Source organism: Microcebus murinus, chromosome 4 (assembly GCF_040939455.1).
Source record: "Microcebus murinus isolate Inina chromosome 4, M.murinus_Inina_mat1.0, whole genome shotgun sequence".
Classification (NCBI taxonomy): Eukaryota; Metazoa; Chordata; class Mammalia; order Primates; family Cheirogaleidae; genus Microcebus; species Microcebus murinus.
In genome coordinates, this window is record NC_134107.1 from 654,062 (window position 1) to 666,887 (window position 12,826).

General features: G+C 57.5%; 1 protein-coding gene across 3 annotated transcripts in view; it reads left to right on the forward strand.

Annotated features, from left to right (window-relative positions):
* The first annotated feature begins 6,814 nt into the window (after positions 1–6,814).
* PKN1 (protein kinase N1) overlaps positions 6,815–12,826 on the forward strand; it is a 29,296-nt gene continuing 23,284 nt past the window's right edge. Inside the window, exons 1-2 of one of the 3 annotated variants that reach the window (XM_012758317.2) lie at positions 6,815–6,969; positions 11,932–12,232. In XM_012758317.2, the coding sequence (XP_012613771.2) occupies positions 6,949–6,969; positions 11,932–12,232 (322 nt within the window). In that variant the 5' untranslated portion in view covers positions 6,815–6,948. Of the gene's footprint in view, positions 6,970–11,057; positions 11,143–11,931; positions 12,233–12,826 lie in introns of those variants that run through there. The other 2 variants (XM_076001446.1, XM_012758314.3) reach the window with 2 other exon arrangements.

Here is a 12,826-nt window from a genome sequence, read left to right on the forward strand (position 1 = left end):
TGGGCAACAGAGCGAGACTGTCTCAAAAAAAAAGTGGTTATTCCATTTTCCACCTTTTTTTTTTTTCCTTTTTTAGAGACAAGATCTCGCTCTGTCACCCACGCTGGGCTCAAGTGATCCTCCCACTGCAGCCTCCAGAGTAGCTAATTTTTTTTGAAGAGACAGTGTCTCACTGTGTCACCCAGGCTGGCATTGAACTCCTGCTGGCAAGCGATCATCATCCCAGCCTGGGCAACACAGTGAGATCGTGTCTTTACAAAAAAAAATTTTAAAAGTAGTCAGGCATAGTGGCCCATACCTGCAGTCCCAGCTACTCAGGTGGCTGAGGCAGGAGGATCCCTTGAGCCCAGGAGTGTGAGGTTGCAGTGAGCTATTAGGGACTGAACATTTGTGTCCGCCAAATTCATATGTTGAAGTCTTTAATCCCCAATGTGATGGTATTTGGAGATGGGGCTTTTGGGAGGAGATTAGGGTTAGATTATGTCATTGGGTGGCGGGAGTCCTCATGATGGGATTAATGCCTTTATAAGAAGAGGAAGAGGGGCCGGGCGCGTTGGCTCACGCCTGTAATCCTACCACTCTGGGAGGCTGAGGCGGGCAGATCACTCAAGGTCAGGAGTTTGAAACCAGCCTGAGCAAAAGCGAGCCCATCTCTACTAAAAAATAGAAAGAAATTAATTGGCCAACTAAAAATATATAGAAAAAATTAGCCAGGCATGGTGGCCACACATGCCTGTAGTCCCAGCTACTACTCGGGAGGCTGAGGCAGGAGGATCGCTTGAGCCCAGGAGTTTGAGGTTGCTGTGAGCGAGGCTGACGCCATGGCACTCACTCTAGCCCGGGCAACAGAGTTGAGACCCTGTCTCAAAAATAAATAAATAAAAGAAATAATACATTATAGTTAAAATGAAAGTCACCTGGGTTCACCACCCCAATTCCACTTCCCTCCAGCACAGAAAAAAAACATCTTTAATGATGCGGAACAATGACTGCACCTCTGCTCTGTGCATTACAAGAAATTATAGGCATTTGTCACTTAATGACAGGGAAACTTTCTGAAAACTGCGCCCTTGGTGATCTTGCTGTGTGAACGTCAGAGTGCGCTTACACAAACCTAGCTAGCTAGCATGGCGTGCGACACCTAGGCTCCGTGGCGAATGGCCTATTGTCCCTGGACTACAAACACGTACAGCACGTTACTGTGCTGAATTCTGGAGGTAATTGCAACACAATGGTAAGTATTTGTGCCTCTGAATATATCTAAAGATAGGAAATGCATAGTAAAAATATGGTATTAGCATCTAGTGGGAACACTGTTGCATGTGTGGTCTGTGATTGACTGAAACGTCCTCATGCTGCTCGTGGCTGTAATTCATTAAGCCTTCCAGCAACCCTATGAGGTAGAGGCTGCTATTACCATCCCATTTCATTTATTTATTTATGTATTGAGTCAGAGTTTGTCTCACTCTGTTGCCCAGGCTAGAGTGCCGTGGCGTCAGCCTAGCTCACACCAACCTCAACCTCCTGGGCTCAAGCGATCCTCCTGCCTCAGCCTCCCAAGTAGCTGGGACTACAGGCATGCGCCACCATGCCCAGCTTAATTTTTCTATATATATATATATATATTTTTTTTTTAGTTGGCCAATTAATTTCTTTCTATTTATAGTAGAGACAGGTCTCAGTGTTGCTCAGGCTGGTTTCGAACTCCTGACCTTGAGCGATCCTCCCACCTCGGCCTCCCAGAGTGCTAGGATTACAGGCGTGAGCCACGGTGCCTGGCCTATCATCCCATTTTACAGATGAAAAAAACTGAGGCACAGAACAGCAAACTCTCACTCTTAGCATGTAGTGGTGCTAGGATTTGAACCCAAAGCAGCCGAACCCGCCACCATCAGGCTATGCACGCTGTGCTCAAACACACTACTTCACACACATTTCTAAAACTTTATATATAGTTTCACTTTATGTTTCTTAGTAACATATATAAATTGTATCAGACTGTATCATTTATTTTGCTTGCTTGGTTTTTGTTTGTTTTGAGACAGGATCTCAATGTCTCACTCTGTCACCTAGGCTAGAGTGCAGTAGCACTATCACACCTCATTGCAACCTCAACTCCTAGACTCAAGTAATCCTCCTGCCTCAGCCTCCCAAGTAACCAGGACTACAGGTGCCTGCCACCACACCTGACTAATTTTTCATGTTTTTAAGTTTTTTGTTTTTTTTTTTAGAGATGGGGGTCTCACTATGTTGCCCTGGCTGGTCTTAAACTCCTGGGCTCAAGCAATCCTCCCAATTAGGCCTCCCGAAGTACTGGGATTATAGGAGTGAGCCACTGAGCTCAGCCTGTATCATTTAATTTCTATTTGACTTTTCTCCTTCTCTCTTTTTTTGCACTTTGAGCAAAAGCTAGAAATCTATTTGCTTTGTTATCCTCCCGGAACATGGTGTTTTTAAGATAGCCTGGTTGATACATTTAGTGTTAGATACATCGACTTCCATTTCTTCCTCTGGCCCTACTCGTGGGTGCTTGGTTTGCAAAGAACCTTATCTTTTTTTTTTTTTTTTTTTGAGACAGAGTCTTGCTTTGTTGCCCAGGCTGACAGCAACCTCAACCTCCTGGGCTCAAACAATCCTCCTGCCTCAGCCTCCCGAGTAGCTGGGACTACAGGCATGCACCACCACGCCCGGCTAATTTTATATATATATATATATTAGTTGGCCAATTAATTTCTTTCTATTTATAGTAGAGACAGGGTCTCACTGTTGCTCAGGCCGGTTTCAAACTCCTGACCTTGAGCGATCCTCCTGCCTCGGCCTCCCAGAGTGCTAGGATTATAGGCGTGACCCACCGTGCCAGCCTGGCCTCTTTCTTTCTTTCTTTCTTTCTTTCTTTCTTTCTTTCTTTCTTTCTTTCTTTCTTTCTTTCTTTCTTTCTTTCTTTCTTTCTTTCTTTCTTTCTTTCTTTCTTTCCTTTCTTTCCTTTCTTTCTTTCTTTCTTTCTTTCTTTCTTTCTTTCTTTCTTTCTTTCTTTCTTTCTTTCTTTCTTTCTTTCTTTCTTTCTTTCTTTCTTTCTTCTCTCTCTCTCTCTCTTTCTTTCTTTCTTTTGAGACAGAGTCTCACTTTGTTGCCCAGGCTAGAGTGAGTGCCGTGGCATCAGCCTGGCTCACAGCAACCTCAATCTCCGGGGCTCAGCGATCCTCCTGCCTCAGCCTCCCGAGTAGCTGGGACTACAGGCATGCGCCACCACGCCCGGCTAATTTTTTGTATATATATTTTTAGTTAGTCAATTAATTTATTTCTATTTTTGGTAGAAACGGGGTCTCGCTCAGGCTGGTTTCAAACTCCTGACCTTGAGCAATCCGCCCGCCTCGGCCTCCCAGAGTGCTAGGATTACAGGCGTGAGCCACCGCGCCCGGCCTTTTTCTTTCTTTTTCTCTCTCTCCCCCTCCCTCTCTTCCTTCCTTCCTTTCTTTTAGAGTCAGGGTCTTCCTCTGTTGCCCAGGCTGGAGTCCAGTGTGTGATGATAGCTCACCGTAACCTTGAACTCCTGGGGTCAAGGGATCCTCCCACCAAAGTGGTGGGATTACAGGCGAGAGCCACCACACCCAGCCCTACCTGACAATTTTCCAGCTTGTCCTTCACAACTCAACTCCAGGGCCACCCCCTCTGGGAAGCCTGTGTTAGCTCTGTCCTTTGACAGTGGGATGGCCACTCCTTAGACCTCCAGGGGCCTGGGATACCCTTTACCTGACGCCTCACACTGTGTCCAGGCGTTCCTTCCACGGAGATGGAGACAGCACAGGCGCTGCAACTCGAAGAGGGAAGTGCCATGTAAAATAAACCAAAAAGGGCCATGGGCTAGAAATGACAGTGTGTGGGAAGGTCTCTCAGTGGAGGTGACATTTGAGCAGAGAAAACAGAGACCCAAATGAGCAAAAGGGACCGGCCCTGGGGAGATGTGATGGAAGAATGAATATTCATGTCCAGATAACCGCCAGTGCAAAGGCCCTGTGGTTGGAAGCAAGGCGAGACTATTTCAAGTCCACAGTGAAAGCAGTGTTGCTGGATGGGGGTGAGGAGAATGGAGTGGCTGGGCAGGTGGGCAGAGAAGCCTACTTGACAAGACCCGCTTGTCACCCCCAGGTGACAAGTGAGAAGTTTTTCCTAAGACTGCCGGGAAGCCGGTTTTGCAAAAGGGACAGACGGCGATGTGATTCAGTTTCCAAGGCTGGAGAGCCGGTTGCAGCTGTAGGGGTGCCCGGGTGCAGTTATCATGCGTTTCCGAGATGGTACAACTAGTCTACTGTCTCTTCCTTTAAAGCCCAGAGTGCAACTTTGTTTCCAGTGCCACCGGAGTCCCCAGTGGGCATTGGTGTTTACTGAGTAAATGAATGCCGGCCGGCCGGAAGGTTGGAGCGAGGATCTGGCAGGTTTCCCCAGCTCCGTGCAAGGAGGCAGCCTGGAATCTGGCAGGCGGGAGAGGGGCCGGTCCCGGGCAAGGTGGTTCCTGCCAACCCAGTCCCTGGGGCCCCTGGAAACCTCGCTCTACCTTGTCCTCCTCATCTGTAAAATGGGTGGGCTGGGGAATTAGAAAGGGATGCCATGTTCCTCAGGGCAAGGGCCATAAGCACCCTGACTCGATGATCAGGGAGAGGGGCTCCTCAGTTTCCTCCTTTGCAAAACGGGAACAAAAAGAACTAACTTGCAGAGTACTTTAATTCAGTGAACAGACATTTGAGGAACAGCCAGAAGGCCAAAGTGGCTGGAGGGAGCGAGGGAGAGGTGGGAGGAGGTGAGGGCTAGTCTTTGCAGGGCCTGTGGGCGGCAGGGAGGACTTGAGCTTTGTGTCTGAGTGAATTGGGAGCCATGGAGGGTTCTAGGGAGAGAGAGGAGGGACGTGCCTGCCACAGGTGTTCACGGGCTCTCTTGGGCTGTAGTGGGAACAGCCCGTGGGGAGATGAGAAGAGAGAGCCACGGTGGGGGCTGGACCCTTCGAGGGCCGTGGGAAGGCGAGCAGTGGGCAGATTCTGGGTTGGTATAATTCTCCTTTTCTTCTCTCTCTCTGCCTCTCTGTTAAAATGCCCCAAAGAGTTGCTCAGAGGAAAAAAGAAAAAGAGAAAACACAGCGCCCTGGTGTCCGGGACGACGGAAACCCCGCGAGCCACGCGTAACCAAGGTCTCCGCACCCCCGGCGCCCTGGCGGGTCCCCGAGGGCGCCACCGCGCAGGCGCCGCCGCCAGGGAGCGCGCCCCGCCCGGAGCCCGGGGCACGGAGGTCCGGCTCCCTCGCCGGCTTTCGGAGGGAGTGAGGGGACCGACCGCAGCCGCCATCCAAGCTGCAAGCTCCGGAGACTCTGCAGACTCCAGAGAAATTCTGCAGAGGCCTCCACCCTCCGCTGGGGCACGAGTCTGCATTTACGGAGCGCTATCTGCATGCAGTGGCCCTGAAAAAAAGGGGCTGGTCCCCATTTTTTTTTTTTTTTGAGACATTGTCTCGCTTTGTTGCCCAGGCTAGAGTGAGTGTTGTGGCGTCAGCCTCGCTCACAGCAACCTCAAACTCCTGGGCTCAAGCGATCCTCCTGCCTCGGCCTCCCAAGTAGCTGGGACTACAGGCATGCGCCACCATGCCCAGCTAATTTTTTCTATATATTTTTAGTTGTCCAATTAATTTCTATTTATAGTAGAGACGGGGTCTCACTCTTGCTCAGGCTGGTTTCGAACTCCTGACCTCGAGCGATCCGCCCGCCTCGGCCTCCCAGAGTGCTAGGATGACAGGCGTGAGCCACCTGGCCCGGCCTGGTCCCCATTTTACAGCCGGGAAAACTGAGGCTCGGCGGCCACAGGGGGCTACAGGACCAACGGAGTCAGGAGCTAAGTTAGGGTCGAGATCCCTTTTTAATAATGATGATATTAACATTAAAAGTGACAGCAGGCCGGGCGCGGTGGCTCACGCCTGTCATCCCAGCACTCTGGGAGGCCGAGGCGGAGGATCCTTCCAGCCCAGGAGTTCCAGACCAGCCTGAGCAAGAGGGAGACCCGGTCTCTACTAAAAATAGAAAAAGTAGCCGGGCGTGCTGGTGGCGCCTGTACTCCGGGCTGCAGCGAGCTATGATGACACCACTGCACTCCAGCCCGGCAACAGAGCAAGACCCTGTCTCAAATAAAATAAAATAAAAATAATAACGAAAGAAAGAAACAGGCGACAGCAGCTGACATCTATTAAGCGCCTAGCGTGTCCTCAACACTTGGCTTGCACCTTCTCATTTAATTTTACCGACCCCCAAGAGGCGGGCACATCCTCCTTCCCATTTCGCAGACGAGGTGCCCTTGGAGATTTGGGGCTCCCTCCAGGCCGGCGCTGGGATGTGGACCCAGGTCTGCCCAGAGCGGTCTCCGGGCGACGGGGTCACTTCCGTGCCCTCGCGTGGGGCCGCGGCGCAGGCGGCCCGGGCTCGCACCTGCAGGGGCGTGCACCGCTGTTTGCGGCTTCAGAGGGTCCGGGGGGCCCCAGGCCTCCGCCGCTCCGGCTGTATCGGGGCTCGCTCCTCTTTCGGGGTGCCGCCCGCTGGCTGAGTGGGGCCCCCTCGGCGGGGCGCGGGGTCGCGGGCCCGAGGGGGGGCACGCAGGACGCGCTCGCCGAGGGAGGGGGCCTGCAGGCGGGACCCCGCAGCCCCGGGGGCCGCTGGGAGCCCCGCCCCCGGCCCCGCCCCCTCCCCGGGCGCCGACCTCCGGGTCACGTGACGGCCCGGCGGCCGCTGGGGCCGGAGGGCGCGGCGCGCGGACGCGGCGGCCTGGCCAGGCGGGGCCGGAGCGGAGCAGGCCGGAGCGGGCCGCGCGCCGGGGAGGGTCGCCCGCGCCCGCCGCCTCCCCGCCCTGCGCGGGCGCACGCGCGCTGCTCGCGCCGCCCTCCCTCCGCGCGGGGACCCCCGGCGGGCGGCGGGCGGACATGGCCAGCGACGCCGTGCAGGTAGGCGCACCTGCGTCCGTAGCCGCGGGGCGGCCCGACGGCGCCGGGGACCCGGGCCCGCGCGCTGCCGGGGCCTCCCGGACCCGGGCGACGAGGGCGGGGGCCTCCGGAGCGCCGGCGCCCCCTCCCTGGGCCGGGACCGTGGAGCCTGCACGGCCCCCTTCTTGGCAGGCGGGGGTACGGATGGGGCTTCCGGGGGGAGGGGGCTGTCCCGGAGGCCCCGCCGCACCCCCAGACTCGGCCCCTCCCCGAGAATTCGAGGGGGCGCGGCGGAGGAGGCGCGACTTCGGGTGTCCCTGGCTGGCTGTGCGTCCCGGTGTCTGTCGGAGCCCCCGCTGATTCCCGTCCCCAGCGTTGGGTGCCTGGCAGGTGCCGCTTCACCTGGGACAGGTGTCTGGCGCGGTGCCCCAGCAGGGGAGGAGGCCGCCCGGCCCGCGCCCCTCCCCCTCACAACAAAGCTCCGGCCACCCTCCGCCTTGAGACTGGGCTTTATGATGGTCCCGACGCCACCCAGATTGGCACCTGTTGGCGGAAGTGCCCGAGTCACTTCATTAGGTCGGGGACTGGGAGCCCCACTCCCATCCTCCAGGCTGTCAGGTAGAACCTTATCCCAGGGTGGGCGGCGTCCGGGTCGCAAGCCAGGGATGCTCCCGTACCTAGAACCCTACCTTTGCGCCATGGCTGACAGCGCCGGACTGGGTCACCCCCCCAACACACAGACACACACGCGGGACTGGCAGCAGCTTGCTGCCCCGCCAGGTTCTTCCTGTGCCACCTGGTGGGCATCATCGCCTTGGACTCACCTTCCCCATCTGTGACAGGCAGGGCCGGGCTGACCTCCAACCTCCTTAGGTTGGGTGACCCAAATCTGAGACGTGTCTGTACCTCTGGTGTCCCCGTTAGCATCTCGCCATCCAGTCCATTGTCCTGTGGTTGTTGTGTAACTGGGTTCTTGTCTCCTTCTGCACCTGTCCCGTCCCTCCTGTGTCCCCCCGTGAACCCCGTGACCGCCCCCACCCCCAGCCCTGCTGATGGCCTGCCGGCCTTGCCGAGGAGCTGGGCGGATCTGGTGTTGCCGATCACACAAGGTCAGACCTCGGGGCGCGACGGGTTGGGGTCCCTGCCTCCACCCCCCGCCCGGGCGGGCTGTGTGGGAACCTGCCCTCCCTCCGGGCGCATGCATGCGCTTGGCGTGGCCCACACACGACCCAGACCGGCTGTGGCTCCTGGAATGAGGCTGGACCCACGCCCTTTCCATCTCCCGTCCGCTGTCCTCCTCCCTCCTGGTCATCCCTTCCTCATGGCTGCTTGGGCCTGCTGCCCTGTCCCTCTGTCTGTCCCGACGTGCGCCTGTCTGTTCTGTGTCCGGCAAACGGATGTCCTGTCCAGATTCCGGAAACGCCCGAGGCATTGAAATGTCCGGATGTGGGGGTCTAGGTCCCTGGCTGCTCTGGGAAGAGGGGGATTCTGGGAGGTAGGCCCTCCAGGTCAGGGTCTCCGCTTCTTGGGATTCCCCAAGGCCAGGCCAGGCCCCTGGTGGCTGGCTTTGCCTTGTGGCCCTCAGGTGACCCCTTGGCCTTGGGTAGAAGTGAGTCACCCAAGGGAGGAGGACCCGGGAGGCCCAGCCTCCCTCCCTCTCTGCTTTACATATTCTCAGGCTCGCTGTGGAGGCGGGACTGAGGGAGGCTGCTCCTCCCTGCCCGGACCTCCCCCATTGGAGCTGGCCCTGCTCCTGGCTGTACCCTGCTCTGCCTGCTGGGGACAGGGTGGGGCTTGGCTGAGTGAGGGTGGTACCAGGTGAGCCTCGGTTTAAATCTCAGTGCTGACACTTCCTTGCTGTGCGCCCTGGGCCCAATGCATTCGCCTCTGTGAGCCTCGGTTCTGTCGTGGGCGAACTGGGATTAACAGGGTGTTCACAGGGGGGAGAGATGGAGACCGGCCAGCACTTGGCAGGCGGGGCTGCTGTGACATTGTTCCTGATAAGCATTGTGGGCGGCAGCTCAGGGTGTAAACCCACGCCCACGCCCTCTACCCCAGGGCCTCTGGGCGTCCTGACGTTTGGGGCCGGATCATTCTTTGTGGCGGGGCGTCCCATGCACTACAGGTGTCCCTGGCCTCTCCATCTAATAGATGTCACCTCCCCACCCCCAGGGGTGACAACCAGAAATATCTCCAGATGTTGCCACATGCCCCCAGGGGCGGGGATGAAATCCCACCTCTGTTGGGAATTGCTGTCACCTCTCTGAGCCTCAGTTTCCTTACCTGTAAAGTGGGGAGAGTGACAGCAGCCACTCAGGCGTATGAGCAGGGATTGGTAGGTTCATGGGGGTGATGCTCTTGACCTGCGGTGATACTCCGTGGGGACAGCTGCCCCCGAGACCAGTCAAGAGCCAAGGACACCTTTCCTTGTCTGTGAAGTAGATTCTCACACCTACGGTCAATAATAATGCACACGGGCATTTCCTAGCCAGATTTTGGATTCTGGGTGCTCTTGTTTTAAATTCTGGCCCAGCCTTCTTTCTGCTGGCGGTGGGACCTTGGAGCAAGTTATGTCACCACTCTGGGCCTCAGCCCCCTCATCTTAACAATGGGGTGATGGTAGCACTCATGTTACGAGTCGCTTTAGTTGACCCGGATGAAGTTTGCAGTAACTGCTGCTGTTCATGCAGACGGTCCCTGTCTTAGGATGGTTTGACTTAAACTTTTTCCATTTTATGATGGCACGAAAGTGATACCCATTCGGTAGGAACTGTTCTTTGAGTATCCATATGATCATTCTGTTTTTTGCTTTCAGTACAGTATTCAATAAATGCCGTGAGATACTCAACTTTATTATAAGATAGGCTTCGTGTTAAGGTGACTTTGCCCAACCGTGAGCCAATGTGAGTCCCCTGAGCACATTTAAGGTGGGCTAGGCTAAGCTATGCTGTTCAGTAGGGTAGGCGTATTTTGTTTTTGTTTGTTTTTTTGGTAGAGATGGGGGTCTCACTATGTTGCCCAGGCTGATCTCGAACTTCTGGTCTCAGGCGATCCTCCTGCCTCAGCCTACCGAAGCGCTGGGATTACAGGCATGAGGCAACACATCCAGCTGGTTAGGTGTATTAAATGTGTTTTCAACTTGTGATAGTTTCCACTTGCGATGGGTCTACCAGGATGTAACCCTGTTGTATGTCGAGGAGCATGTGTGGCTGTGCCAGAGCTCTGGTATGTGCTTAGCAAGTGGTTTGTGGGCTGCTGGTTTTGGGGTATTCTTGTCCCACTCCCACCCCCAGTGCTGTTTCCTAATGGCGCTGGCCTCAGGGAGGTACCACTGGGCTGGCCAGGACCCTGGACCTCTGAGCCGTGGTCATCAACAGTTTGCAGCTAGACTGAGAGGAAGCAGGAAGTTGGGATGGTCGCCTGCAGGGAGGGGACCTTGCCTCTGCAGAACTGGCTGTTCTGACCCTGAAGGGGAAGCTGGGGACAAGGGGTGGGCGGGAGGCTCTGGCCACAGGGACACGTGCAGGTAGTGGCAGGGCTGGAGACCCGTGGGAGCATGAGCACGCCGCAGGGCCCCGAGGAGTGTGCATACGTGTGTGAGCATGTGTGCATGCATGGGTGTGCGGGCAGGTGGGAGCGTGCATCCCGCGGGTTCCAGAGTGACCCGTGGATGCACTCGCGGGCATTTGCAAATGGGCGTATTCTCGGTAGGCATGGGAACGTGCACCGCTGGGCGCCATATTCCAGGCACACCCCTGCAGGCGTGGGAGCGTGCACGCGCTTGCGAGCCCGTGTCCATGTGTGCACATGCCCGTCTGTGTGTGAAAGTGTGTGCACGCCCTAGTCGGGCCCTGGAGCCCGCGTACCCTCGTGGGGGCCTGTTTGCCATGTACACACGATGGGCGTGGGAGTGTGCACACCAGGCACACACACCTTGGGCAGCCTCTCGGGACAGGGAGCAGGGCTGTCCCTGGGTTTCCTCTGGAGCAGCAGCTTTGGCCCTGGAGGAGGGGCTGCGGGGAGGGTCCGTTAGATGCCCCTGAGCCCCGGGCGCAGGGGGTGCTGGGAGCTGGCAGGAAAGAGGAAGTGGTGGCCAAGAGGCCCTGGGGGGGCTGAGGTTCAGGAAGAGGGCGGGGCCCTCAGCCCGGACCCAGGATGGCGGAGGCCGATCCCCCATCGGAGCAGGAGCTGGAGGTGGGAGCTGGGGTCCCTTGGGGGGAGGGCAGAAGGGGACCCTAAGGTGCTGCCCTGGGTAGCTCTCAGTTTGGGACCAGGAGACGAGGTGGGGTGCTGGCCTCAGACTTCTCTGGAGGATGAAAATATCTGGGGCCGTTTGGGGCTCCCAGGTTGGGGAGACAGGGGAGGAAGGAGATGGGGCTCTGCTCTTTAGGGTCCGGGTTTTGGAAGGTAGGAAGAGGGAAGATGAGGCCTGCCCCAGAGCCCCGTAGTTTGGGGGTACAGCAGAGAGAAGACAGGGCCTGCCTTTGGGATCCGCTAGTTTGGGTGCAGCTGAGGGGAGGTGGAGCCTGCCCCTGGGGCCGCACAGTTTGAGGGCGTACCAGCGGGAAGGCGGGGCCTATCCTCAAGACCCCCTAAGTTTTAGGGGTCAGCAGAGAAAAGGAGTCCTGCCTTGGGGGCCCGCTAGTTTGGGGGCAGCAGAAGGGAGACAGAACCCAGTCAGGGGACACAGTGGTGGGGCAACAAGGCCTGCTCCACCACATAAGGGACAAAGGGAGACACGGTCATGCCTGTGGGATCCCCTAGGCTGAGGGGCCAGGAAGGAAGAAGTCCCTGACCTTGGGACCTGCCAGTTTGGGGGGTCAGGAAGCAGGAACAGGGCCTTGTCTCACCTCCCAGTTTTGGGGGTCAGAGGAGGTAGAGCAGGACGCATCTCGGGAGCTCCAGTCCGGGGCGGAGGCTGGGCCAGGCCGGCCACATGCGGGCTGCACCCTGGCGTCCCCTGACCCTGCCTGTCCCCCACAGAGCGAGCCTCGCAGCTGGTCCCTGCTGGAGCAGCTGGGCCTGGCAGGGGCGGACCTGGCGGCCCCCGGGGTGCAGCAGCAGCTGGAGCTGGAGCGGGAGCGGCTGCGCAGGGAGATCCGCAAGGAGCTGAAGCTGAAGGAGGGCGCCGAGAACCTGCGGCGGGCCACCACCGACCTGGGCCGCAGCCTGGGCCCCGTGGAGCTGCTGCTGCGCGGCTCCTCGCGCCGCCTGGACCTGCTGCACCAGCAGCTGCAGGAGCTGCACGCGCACGTGGTGCTGCCCGACCCGGCCACCGCCCGGGGTGAGCGGGCGGCCGGGAGCGGGCTCCGTTCCCAGGGAGGAGCACCCGAGACCCACACAGCCACCAACCCCCGGACAGCACCCAAACGCACACACCAGCACAGTGCCTACAGACACAGCCACCAACCCCCGGACAGCACCCAAACGCACACACCAGCACAGTGCCTACAGACACAGCCACCAACCCCCGGACAGCACCCAAACGCACACACCAGCACAGTGCCTACAGACACAGTCACCAACCCCCGGACAGCACCCAAACGCACACACCAGCACAGTGCCTACAGACACAGCCGCACCAACACCCGGACAACACCCAAACGCACACACCAGCACAGTGCCTACAGACACAGCCACCAACCCCCGGACAACACCCAAACACACACACCAGCACAGTGCCTACAGACACAGCCGCACCAACACCCGGACAACACCCAAACGCACACACCAGCACAGTGCCTACAGACACAGCCGCACCAACACCCGGACAACACCCAAACGCACACACCAGCACAGTGCCTACAGACACAGCCGCACCAACACCCAGACAGCACCCAAAATGCACACACCATCACAGTACCTACAGGCACAGTCA